Source organism: Eriocheir sinensis, chromosome 9 (genome assembly GCF_024679095.1).
Source record: "Eriocheir sinensis breed Jianghai 21 chromosome 9, ASM2467909v1, whole genome shotgun sequence".
Lineage (NCBI taxonomy): Eukaryota > Metazoa > Arthropoda > Malacostraca > Decapoda > Varunidae > Eriocheir > Eriocheir sinensis.
This window is the reverse complement of record NC_066517.1, coordinates 17,251,600-17,263,811: the sequence shown is the minus strand read 5'-3', so window position 1 is coordinate 17,263,811 and position 12,212 is coordinate 17,251,600. Positions and strand designations below refer to the sequence as shown.

The 12,212-nt window shown below is 47.7% G+C and overlaps 1 protein-coding gene across 1 annotated transcript in view; it reads left to right on the top strand.

The window, feature by feature from the left end:
• The window catches only part of LOC126996039 (protein Wnt-11b-2-like), a 70,510-nt gene that overhangs the window by 43,252 nt on the left and 15,046 nt on the right, over positions 1 to 12,212 (top strand). Inside the window, exons 3-4 of the mRNA XM_050856041.1 lie at positions 4,522 to 4,754; positions 10,478 to 10,924. Of these exons, the coding sequence (XP_050711998.1) occupies positions 4,522 to 4,754; positions 10,478 to 10,924 (680 nt within the window). The remainder of the gene's footprint in view (positions 1 to 4,521; positions 4,755 to 10,477; positions 10,925 to 12,212) is intronic.

The following is a 12,212-nucleotide window of genomic DNA, read 5'->3' as shown; positions in this document are numbered from 1 at the left end:
TGAAGCGAGAAAAAAAAGAGATCAATTACAGTTCCTAACCCGGTGTTGTCAGATAAAGGAACATCAGAAGACATTACAATACACATTCCTGTCCTCTTTTTAACCCCCCTCCCCCCCCCCCCCCTTCACACCTTTCCACCTCGACGCTCCACTCCACGCCATCCACACACACTACCCCCGTCCTTCACACTCCGGCCCTTTTTATAACCTGTTCTTTGCCGAGGAGGGTAAAGGCGCCTGTCAGACCGGAGATAACGCCACTCCATTATTCGACACGTATATACAGGTGTGATAAGCCTTGTTTAAGCCCGACAGGTGACACGGTGGGCAGGGAGGGAAGGGGGTGCGGTGAGTGACTAGGGATTGCTGCTGGTAAGAGGAATGGAGAGTAAATTAGGGCTTAGGGAAGAGAGGATGAAAGGGAGATGAAGGTACTGACAGAGAGGCAGACTATAAGTAAAGCTGAAGGTGATGAGTGACTAGAGGTTACTGAGAGTGTATTAAGGAATGTAGAGTAAAATAAGGCCTGGGGAAGAGAGGATGAAAGGGAGACGAAGGTATAGAGAGAAAGGTGGACTTGCAGTATAGCTGAAGATGATGTTAATAAGTGGTAAGGAACAGAAGATGGGGAAAAAGGGGAAGTGGAAGAGAGGATGAAAGGGAGATGAAGGTATACAGACAGATAGGTGGACTTGCAGTATAGCTGAAGATGATGTTGAAAAGTGGTAAGGAACAGAAGATGGGGAAAAAGGGGAAGTGGAAGAGAGGATGAAAGGGAGATGAAGGTATACAGACAGGGATGTGGACTTGCAGTAGCTGACGATGATGTTGAAAAGTGGTAAGGAACAGAAGATGGGGAAAAAGGGGAAGTGGAAGAGAGGATGAAAGGGAGATGAAGGTATACAGATAGAAAGGTGGAATAGGAATAGTAACAACTGAAGATTATGTTGATAAATGGTAGGAAACAAAAACTGAGGGAAAAAAGAGGAGATGAAAGGGAGATGAAGGTAGAGACAGCGAGGTGGATTTGTAACACCTGCAGAGATGGTGGTGATATGCAGTAGGGAGGGAAAAAAGGGGAAGTAAAGAAAGAGAAAATGAAAGAGAGAAGGGGAAATGAAAGAGGGAAGGGAAGAAGTAGAGGATGATAAAAGGATGGAAAGAGGAAGGGATAGAAAAGATAATCATAAAGACATTAAAGATGGGGAGGGAAAAGACGAGGGAAATTGTATAATGGAGAAAGGAAAAAAAAAAGAAGGCAGAAGAGGGAAAAGATGAAGAAGAAGAGAGAGACAGAGATGGATGGATGAAGGATGGAAGAGTGAGCGATTAGAGAGAAAAAAAAGTATGAAAAAAATTACAGAGGAAATAAAATCATGATTCAGAAAGAGGGAAGAGGAAGGAAAATTACAGCCTAAACTCAAGAAGAATTATGTACAAACTACAAACTAAGAAGAATGAAGAGATAGAATGATAAAGAGAGAGAGAGAGAGAGAGAGAGAGAGAGAGAGAGAGAGAGAGAGAGAGAGAGAGAGAGAGAGAGAGAGAGAGAGAGAGAGAGAGAGAGAGAGAGAGAGAGAGAGAGAGAGGAAGGAAGAGAAGGGAAGGGAAGGAGAGGGAAAGGAAGAGATGGGAAGGGAAGAGAAGGGAAGGGAAGGGAAGGGAAGGGAAAGGAAGGGAAGGGAAGGGATGGGAAGGGAAGGGATTGGATGGGAAGGGAAGGAAAGAGAAGGGAAGGGATGGAAAGGGAAAAGAAGGGAAGGGAAGAGAAGGACAGGGAAGGGAAGGGAAGGGAAAGGAAGAGAAGGGAAGGGAAGAGAAGGGAAGAGAAGGGAAGGGAAGGGAAAGGAAGGGAAGAGAAGGGAAGAGAACAGAACAGAAAAAGAACAGAAAAGAAAAAGAGAAGTGAAGAGAAGAGAAAGAGAGAGAAAGGGACAACAGGTATAGGAGGTGACCAGGTGGGCGACCATGACACCTGTGATGGAGTGCCCAGACCGTGAAGGGAAGGGAATCAGGTAAAGGCTGGGCGGGCACTGATGGGACGGGAAGGGCAAGGCTGGGGCAAGGCTGTGGGTATGCTCTAAGGGCGCTCCTCCCCTCATCACCAAGGCCATCTTTACCCTTAAGGCCAAAACACACGCTCGCACGCTAAATTGCAACACGAAATTCAGCCTTCTCTTCTCTTCTCTCCGCGGGGTATGTATGTATGTGTGTATGTATGTATGTATGTGGGTATGTATGTTCCTGTGTTACGTCTTTGGGTACTTTTCTTCAACGTTCAGGTTCTGTTTTTTAGTTGCATTTATGGATGTGTGTCTCTCTCTCTCAACCCACTAATGATCATATAATTAAAGTCAACAATTGCAATCGCATACCTGCTCATTAAGTGTTACGACGTTACATCTCTGGGTACATTTTCTCATCGCTCAAGTCCTGTTCTTGAGTTGCACATAAAAATATCTCTCAATCTCTCAACACACTAATGGCCATATCACTAGCATCAACACCTGCTGTAGAAGACATGGGTTGTGCACTCATTCTTGCTCGCTAAGTGTTAAGTTCCATCTTTGTGTAATTTCCCTAGCATCGAAATCTTGTCACTGAGCTGCACTTAAGAATGTCCCATCTCTCAACGCAGTAATGGCCATATCACTAGCATCAACACCTGCTGTAGAAGACATGGGTTGTGCACTCATTCTTGCTCGCTAAATGTTAAGTTCCATCTTTGTGTAATTTCCCTAGCATCGAAATCTTGTCACTGAGCTGCACTTAAGAATGTCCCATCTCTCAACACACTAATGGCCATATCACTAGAATCAACACCTGCAGTAGAAGACATGGGTTGTGCACTCATTCTTGCTCGCTAAGTGTTAAGTTCCATCTTTGTGCATTTTCCCTAGCATCGAAATCTTGTCACCGAGCTGCACTTAGGATTGTCCCATCTCTCAAGGCACTATTTATCATATCCCTAAAATCAACAGCTGCAGCAGAAGACATGGACTCATCTTTGTGAACTAAGTGTTACGTTATATCTCTGGGTATACTTTTCCTAACTATCCAAGTCCTGTCTCTAAGCTGCACTTGAAGTTATGTCTCCCTCTCTCAACGCACTAATGATCACCTCAATAAATTCAACACCCGCAGCAGAAGACTTGATTTAGGCATTCATAATGTCTGCGAGCTAAGCGTTACCTTACATCTCAGGGTATTTTTTGTTTCCTTAATATCCAAGTCTAGTCTTTGCGTCGTGTCACCTTCTTTCTAAGCGCCAATGATCACTTCAGCAAACCCAACACACCCGCAGCGGAGGACATTCATTAAGCCCCAGTAATATCTGCGTGCTAAGTGTTACGTATTATCGTCTCGCTCGGGCAGAATATTGAGGTTCAGGTCGCCAGGACAACCCCGGAGACCTTGGCAAACAAGCTTCATCCGACCCCGTCCATGCCTCCCTCCCTCAGTGCCTACCTGCCGACTTACCTGCCTACCTAACTCTCCCTCCCTCCCACTCTCTCCCCCTTCTTCCCAACTTTGCCAGACTGTCGTGCTCTGCCTCTTAGGTTTGCTGATTTCCGACCCAAAAACTTCTTTCGTCCCCTAAATAACTGCCTTCATGTATGGTTATCGTTTAAATGGTTAATTATTGGTGATTCTTGGCAACAGTTATGGACCAGAAACCGGTAAATACGCGGCTCTGAGTACGACAATCTGCAACGGTGCTTCTTCCTTGCGCGTCTCTCTCTCTCTCTCTCTCTCTCTCTCTCTCTCTCTCTCTCTCTCTCTTCCTTACCTGCCACCTCCCTCTCTCCCTCATCCTTATCTGTCTACCTTCTTTACTACCTCCTACCTGCTCATCTACCTGTATCCTTTCCCCCTGCCTGTCTGCCTCCCTACCTTCATCTCCCTCACTCTTTCTCTCCTCTCTCCCTCCTTCTCCCCCCTCCTGTTTCCTCGCCCCCAAAGGATGAGCCAGACAGACGCCACACCTGTCTTTAACTCGTCAAATCTGAGCAATTACTGTTTTTACCTGTCTGCACCTGAACCAGCCCTTCCCCACCCCTCATGCCTCCCCACCCCTTCCGCCTTCCTCCTACAGCCCCCCTTCCCCCCTCATGCCTCCCCACCCCCTTCCGCCCCCCTTCCTCCTACCCGCTTACATGATCGCGTTCGTCCTTTGTAAGTGGCATATTGTGTGTTCGTGTGTTTGTGTTTTGTGTGTATGGGGGAGGGGGGGGGAGTTATAAAATGAAGGTGTATATGTGTATCTGTGTGTGGTTAAGTAGGTGTATACATGAATAAAAATCCACGTGTAAATAACTATCATGGTTTTTTTTCTTCCACAATTTATCTTTCCCCTCTTCCTTTTTGGCCACTCCTTTGACCTCTATTCAGGAGCAGTAAGTAGCGGGCTTTTTTTAATATTTTTTCTTTACGCACTTGAACTGTCTCCGTAGCTGTAAAAGAAAAAAAAATCGCTCTCTCCTCAGTAAAGGGCTCACATATACCCTTCCCCCTCTACAGGCACTCGGGAACAGGCCGTGGTGCACGCCCTCAGCTCCGCCGCCGTGACGTGGGCCGTGGCGCGGGCGTGCTCGCTGGGGACGCTGGTGCTGTGTGGGTGCGGGCGCGTCCCACAGGAGCCCCCCAACGGCCATTTCAAGTGGGGAGGCTGCGGGGACAACGTGCGATTCGGGGCCTCCTTCGCCAAGCACTTCATCGACGCGAGGGACGGGGGGCGCAGGATGGTGTACCGGGTGAGTGTGAGGGGCGGGTAAGGGGGGCGATGAGGCCAGGCGGGGTGGGACGGGGTGGGAAAGGGGTGAGAAAGGGTGGGAAAGAGGTGGGATGGGGCAGGATAGGGGTGGGACGGAGTGGGAAAGGGGTGGGACGGGGCAGGATCGGGGTGGGACGGAGTGGGAAAGAGGTGGGACGGGGCAGGATAGGGGTGGGACGGGGCAGGATAGGGGTGGAACGGGGGAGGATAGGGGTGGAACGGGGCAGGATAGGAGTGGGACGGGGCAGGATAGGGGTGGGACGGGGCAGGATAGGAGTGGGACGGGGCAGGATAGGGGTGGGACGGGGCAGGATAGGGCTGGGAAGGGGCGGATATTTCTTGAGTGTCTGCATGATTGGCACCTCCCCGAGTCAACCGTGTAATCCTCTTCTGATCATCCCCAGTGTGTTTCCCGGTAAATATAAGATACAACACGCTGATGGACAAACCTTATTCAACCTTACCTGACCTTAACTAACCTACCCTAAACCGGATCTGGTGCTGAACGTAGTAACAACTCATGAATATGCAGGCGGGACGGGTGTGTGCGGCGGGATAGGGAAGGAATGAGGCGGGGTAGGGATACGAGGTGGCGGGATAGGGAGAGGGAGTGGATGAAACGATGGTGGCGAAGCGGGTCGATGGGTGCGGGGGTTGTGCCAATACTTTGCAGGTGGTGGGAATAGGCGTGCAAGAGGAGCGAGGGGAGGATGGGCCAGGATCGATATTTTCAAACATCTTCGCCTCTCGCATCTATTTACAAAGGCCGAGAAAGAGATGCATCGGATTCTCATGAGTGTTTTTTCGCGTTCATAATACATAAGCCTTGTCGAACTACCACCAGGGTCATAAAGCTACCCATGGAAAAGACCACAACTCCTACCAGGGTCATAAAGCTACCCAGGAAAAGACCACAACTCCTACCAGGGTCATAAAGCTACCCATGGAAAAGACCACAACTCCTATATTTACGAAGCCCTTGTCAAATGAGGATGCGTCACAACTCCTACCAGGGTCATAAAGCTACCCATGGAAAAGGCCACAACTCCTATATTTACGAAGAGAGAGAGAGAGAGAGAGAGAGAGAGAGAGAGAGAGAGAGAGAGAGAGAGAGAGAGAGAGAGAGAGAGAGAGAGAGAGAGAGAGAGAGAGAGAGAGAGAGAGAGTGTGTGTGTGTGTGTGTGTGTACGTAAAACCTGTCAGGGAGGAAAGGGAAGAAGAGAGAGTGAAAGAGCGTGAGAAAGAAGAGGGAGAGCAGACTTTGATTGTTACTAAACTGGGAAGGTGTGAGACAGAGGAAGATAGGAGGAGGGGGAGGAGGAGGAGAAGGAGGAAGAAGAAGAGGAGGCCAAGGTTGTATAAGGTCTTCAAAAGCGAGTGGAAAGCATAAGACAAAAGAGATGATTGTTGTGTAAAAACGATGAAAACAAAAGAAGGAGAGAAGAGGGGAGAGGGAGGGAGGCGGAGGGGGAGAGAGGGGGAGAGTCTTGTGTAAGTGTTGAGGGGCGGGGCGAGGCGAGGTGAAGGGAGACGAGGGAGGCTGAGGGGGGCAGAGAGAAAGTAGAGGGATAAGGGGGACAGGTAAGAAGGTGGGAAGAGGGCGGGGATGTGGAGGGGGCGGGGCGTGGGGCGGGGCGGGGTCTCTTTGATTCTCTAATAGGTGGAGGCAATAATTGGAGGTGTGGTTCGTCTCCTCCTCCTCCTCCTCCTCCTCCTCCTCCTCCTCCTCCACTCAGTACTATCCCACTCATCACCACCTCAACTTCTCTCTCTCTCTTAACCCAACCCTCCTCCTCCCTCCTCTTCCCTCCTCCCTCCACTTTTTTTTCTCCACCTTCATGTTCGCGCGCACACACACACACACACACACACACACACACACACATAGATAGATAGATAGACAGGTAGATAGATAAATAGATGGATAGATAGATAGATGGATGGATGGATAAGTAGATTGGAGATTGAGAACGAGAGAACAAACGAAAGAAAAAAAAAACGTACCCCAATATATTCAATCCCTAACATTCTTCTCCGCTCGCCAAGCATTCAAGTCTTCCGCAGTCTTATAAAACAAACAACAATCCAGAACACTGACTGACATTTGAAGGCTTGGGCAAAAAACAACCCCAACTCCCCCATTTCCTCCACACACCTGTCCAGATAAAACACAATAATTTACCTCCCCGTCAACCTGTCTGCTTTACCTGAGCGAGAAGAAGAAGAAGAAGAAGACAAACAAGAAGAAGAAGAAAAAGAAGAACAAGAACACAAACAAGAAGAAGAAGAAGAACAAGAACAAGAACAAGAAAAACAACAACAACAACAAGATACCACTCCACTCTCCTTCCATAAATTGCTATCTTTCCCAGGAAGATATATACATATTTATGCAACCGAACCGGTGACATTAGATAATTTGATGTATGTCTTTTTTTCTTTTTGTCTTCGTCCGATAATTAATGCATAACCTGTTTGGGGGAAATCTTGCCTGAGAACTGACTGGGTTGGGTGGGTGAGGGGGTGAGACGTGGGTGTGGGTGTGGGTGGAGACGGGTACTGTGCTTGGTGGGGGCGAGTGGGGGAATGGGAGAAGGTGGGTGGGTGAGAGGAGGAGAGGTCGGTGGGGGATAGATAGGTAGATAGGTAAGGAGGGTAAAGGGGAAGGGGAGGGCGTCGAGGGTATGAAGGTGAGAACGATACCTGGTGGTGGATAGGTTGGTGAGAAAGGGGAGGTGGAGGGGTTTGTGGGTGTGAATGTGAGAAAGAAACCATCACCACAAAACCGCCATCATCACTACCACCCAAACCATCACCCCCATTCCCCCGCTTACCCTATCACCACCATCACCACCTACCATTACAATCAGTCCAGGTAGGAGATACCACCTGCTAATTATCCACCACGCATTCACCTGGCCACTTACGAAGCCAATTAAGTTGTCGGCCTAATCCATGACAACTTCAACGGACCCACCTGCCTACTCCTCCTCCTCCTCTTCCTCCTCCTCCTCCTCCTCCTCCTCCCACACCACCTCAAGGTTCCACATCCACACGCACCCTTTCCTCAGGCCACAGGCAAAGAGAAGAAAAAAAAAACGTAGGTCCATCACATTAATTACAGGTTGAAAGCAAGTTCGCCAAGTAGGTAGGATCAGATATCTTACTCCACCTCCCCCCCCCCCACACATCACTCCCACTACCACCACCACTACCATCACCACCACCACCATTACCACCACTACCATCACCACCACCACCACCTCTATCGTCACCACCATTGCGCCCACACTCAGACTACTACTACTACTACTACTACTACTACTATTACTATTCATAGGCTGTTGTACTTACGAGGAATGCAGCAGTCTTTGTAGTTATCGTTGTTTTAGTTGTTGTTGTTGTTGCCGCAAGATAACCAGTGTGTGTTAGGGTCAGCCCTGAAGAAGGAAAAAGAACATTAAAATTAAATAACAGAAGCATGATATCAGTGAGTACAACCTCCTTCTATTCATGAGCAAGCCGGCTAACGAGGCTGTGGAGCGATCATGGCGAATAGTGGATGACTGAATATGGAAGGGCGAGAACATGAACCCCGGTAATGGCAATGATAATGGGAAGTAAAGGCGATAAGGAGAACACAGGCATAATAGATTTTAATAATAATAAAGGATGATGAATGATGATGAGGGGGGGGGGGGGTAGAGGAGGGGAGAAGATTTAAGAGAAAGAAGAACGAGAAGAAGAAGATGGAAAAGAAGAAGAAGAAGAAGAAGAAAAAGAAGAAGAAGAAGAAAAAGAAGAAAAAAAGAAGAAGAAGAAGAAGAAGAAGAAGAAGAACACACACACACACACACACACACACACACACACACACACACACACACACACACACACACACAACACTACACAAACACAAAACAAAAAATAATTACTAAGTGTCTGAGGTCATTAACACACGGTCCTCAGTCCCCCCTAATTACCCATGCACAACAGACCAAAGGCAGATGCATACACAAACTCTCCCTAATTAGGCGCCAGGTCACGACAAACACGAGGATTATTTTCTCCAAAGCAATTACCTTCACATATATTTATTTCCTAAGTCTTCCTTCAGTGTAATGGTGCGGAGGTTTTTTTTATTATCACTTCAAACACGGTAATTATTCTCTTAAAATCAGTTACCTGTGCATATGTTTACTCTGGTCTTCCTTTCTGCTAATCATCATCATCATCATCATCATTAGCCTTTCGTCATTCTCCCCCAGCAACGGACTATACCAATCTATCTATTAGCGTGCATATAATTTGGTATATTTTGTTTTATATATGTAGTTTTGTTTATCCTACCATTGTTACGCTTATTTTTTAACAGTAATATTCTCCAAGAGGAAGCTTACTGTGTATTTGTGTATTATCTTTTTTTTTTTTCGTGTGCTTTTGTTTTTTGGTTTGTGGTTGTGTTCACTGCCTCAATTATTCACTCTCTTCCTCCTCCACCAATATTAACCCCCGTTCACACATACCGACTCTGGGCCACGACAACCCAGCGACTCCGGGAACACGAGGTCTTGGATGTGAAATGTTGATATGAAAGGGTCGCACATAATCTTGCCGACCATATGCGACCCTTCCACATCAAGATTTCGCACCCAAGACCTCATATACCCCGAGTCGCTGGGTTGTCGTGGCCCAGCGTCCGTACAGTGTGAACGGGGCTTTAAACGCCAACTCCACCGTATTGTACCATAGCTAAAACATCACTGCACACTCCAATCATCCTACCGCAGCTTTGATAACATTTTCGAGGAGGTACAATTCGTTCACACCTTCATCTCATCACACATTACCTAATCACTTCCCGGGTTCTTGATAGTTAAATACATCTTACTCAAGCAGCAACACCACAACTCAGGTCAACAATATCCAACATTCTCGAGACTGCATCACTCAAACCTCTATCGACAATATTAAAGGCGATTCACCCATTTTAAGAACGTCAGAGTATATATTATTTATTTCTATGTTCAGTAACGTAGGAAAAAGTCCACCGTGCAGCTTAACTCGCTCACATATTCGACTCATCACATTACGTAACCATTTCCAGTCGTTTTCTGCGCAATTAAAATCCCCTTCAGCAACACCGCGGTTCAATAATTTCTAACAACTGGGTACACCTTTCAGCGGCATTCAGTAATCGTTTGCCTCCTTCTACATAGCAGATTCAAGTTGCTGTAATGACTAGCAATGCATTATCAGTGTAAACACGTAACAACTATGTATACTCAGGCCATATTTGTCTCTGGTGCAGCCCTGATCCCCCACGCAGAATACCTCATTGCGAAGCCGGCGAAAGCGGTGATCAACGGGGCCCAAAGAAGCAGACTAAAACAAATGAGAATCGCTGCAGATAACACACACGACGACGCAGGAGCAAACAAGGAGAATCTAATCTCCTCACACCGTCCACGACTCGATAAATTAACGTCGTATAAACTAAAACAATATAGGCAAAAAAGCAGAGTAACCAGACTAGGCTAATACCCAAACGGAGCAAAAAATGTACCCACTCAGAACGTGTATAAACAGTTATTAGGGAAAACGAGGAGTGGACGACATAATATTCACTTACGAGATAATATATTTTTCCTCAGTGTACAGAAGCGAAAATAAATTACTAAACAGATTAACCTTCTACTCCAGGAACGAGGGCGGAGGGCAGCGGGGAGAAGAAGACACGGACGATGGAGGGACGAAGAGGAAGAAGAAGAAGAGGAGGAGGAGGAGGAGCCAACGGAAGACGAAGAGGAGGAGGAGCAGGAGGAAGACGAGGAATACGATAATGATGAGGAGGAGGCTGAGGATGGGTGGAACAACAGCCCGCGACGCAACAGAGAAGTGGAGCCTTTCTCTTTGCGGTCGACGACGGAGCGGAACGTGCAACACAAGAACACGAGGAGGCGGTCGAGGAGCAGGAGGCGCGAGGAGGAGCAGAGGGCCAAGACGACGAGGAGGAGGTCAAGGGTGAGCGGCGGCAGGAGGAGGAGGAAGAAGAAGAAGGGATGGAGGAGGAAGAAGAAGGGGAAGAGGAGGCAGCAGGACCCGGCGGTGACGATCATGAACCAACACAACAACCGAGTGGGGAGAAGGGTGAGTGAAAACGTTGTAGTAGTAGTAGTAGTAGTAGTAGTTGTTGTTGTTGTTGTTGTTGTTGTTGTTGTTGTTATAGACTCTCTCTCTCTCTCTCTCTCTTTTTAAATCAAGGGTATAGTACGAAGAGGAAGTGGGTTAGTGGTGAGGTACAGGTGGGGAATAGGAAAGACAGTAGGAGTGTACAGTTGTATGGTGTAGGTTCGTTAGTTGTTCTGGTGTAGTTGTTGTTTATCGGGCACCTTATTTGTATACCCCCGGCGTGCTGGGGGTGTGTGTGTTTGGATTGTTTGTGTGTAGAGAGCTAAGCTAAGCTATGGCGTCACTTGTGTGAAGTGGTGTGTGGGCGGTTGTTCTCGTAGTGACTTCAAGCTGCGCGGAAACCAGGGGTGGACTAAGTTCGTGCTGCCGTCAAGCTCCTTGACGTGGGTGTAGTTCACGTCGTCTTGCTGGTCTAGTTTCGCCCATATCTTTCCGGCCGCCTCCCGTAGCCTTGTGCTGACTAGTTGTACTACGAGTCTGCGGTGCTGTGCTGCTATGTTTTCCGTGTACGGGTATTTTTGTCCGGTGGCAAATCTCAGCGCTTTGTTCTGCAGCCTCTGAAGCTGTAACATCTTGGTGTGGGGAGCCATGTGTGTCGGGGTGGGTGAGTAGTCTAGTATAGGAAGTATCTTAGTCTTTACCAGATACAGTTTGAGCCGCTCTGTGAAATGCCAGAATCTGTTTAGTGATGTGAGGGCTGTTTTAACTTTCATGGTTTTGTCGTTGACGTGTTTAACGATCAGGCCGGTGGATGTCACTGTGTGGCCTAATATCTGGCATTGTTTTTGGTGGGAGATGGTGTTGCCCTGTATTTGTATGTCATTTAATTTTTTCCTGCCGAGTGCGACCACAGCGAACTTGTCTATGTTTGTTTTGATCTTCCATTTTTTTTCAAATGTGTTGAGTCTGTTCGCCTCCCGCACGACCAGGGCGTCATGGTGGTCTAGGGTACCGTTGGAGGTCACTATTTGTGTCGCGTCGTCAGCATAATATATATCCATACAGCTTCTGTTATCAGACCGGGGCATGTCAGAGGTGTAGGTGATGAAGAGCGTTGGTGATAACACGCTGCCCTGTGGCACGCCGCTGTGCAGGGGGAACGGGGAGGATATTGCTGACTTAACTCGAATGGAAGCTGAGCGCTGATCAAGGAAGCTACATAACAGTTTTTCCGTTAGCTCTGGCAGTCCGAGTTGAAGTATCCTCGTGGAGATAAAAAAGGTCAATATCTCTCTCTCTCTCTCTC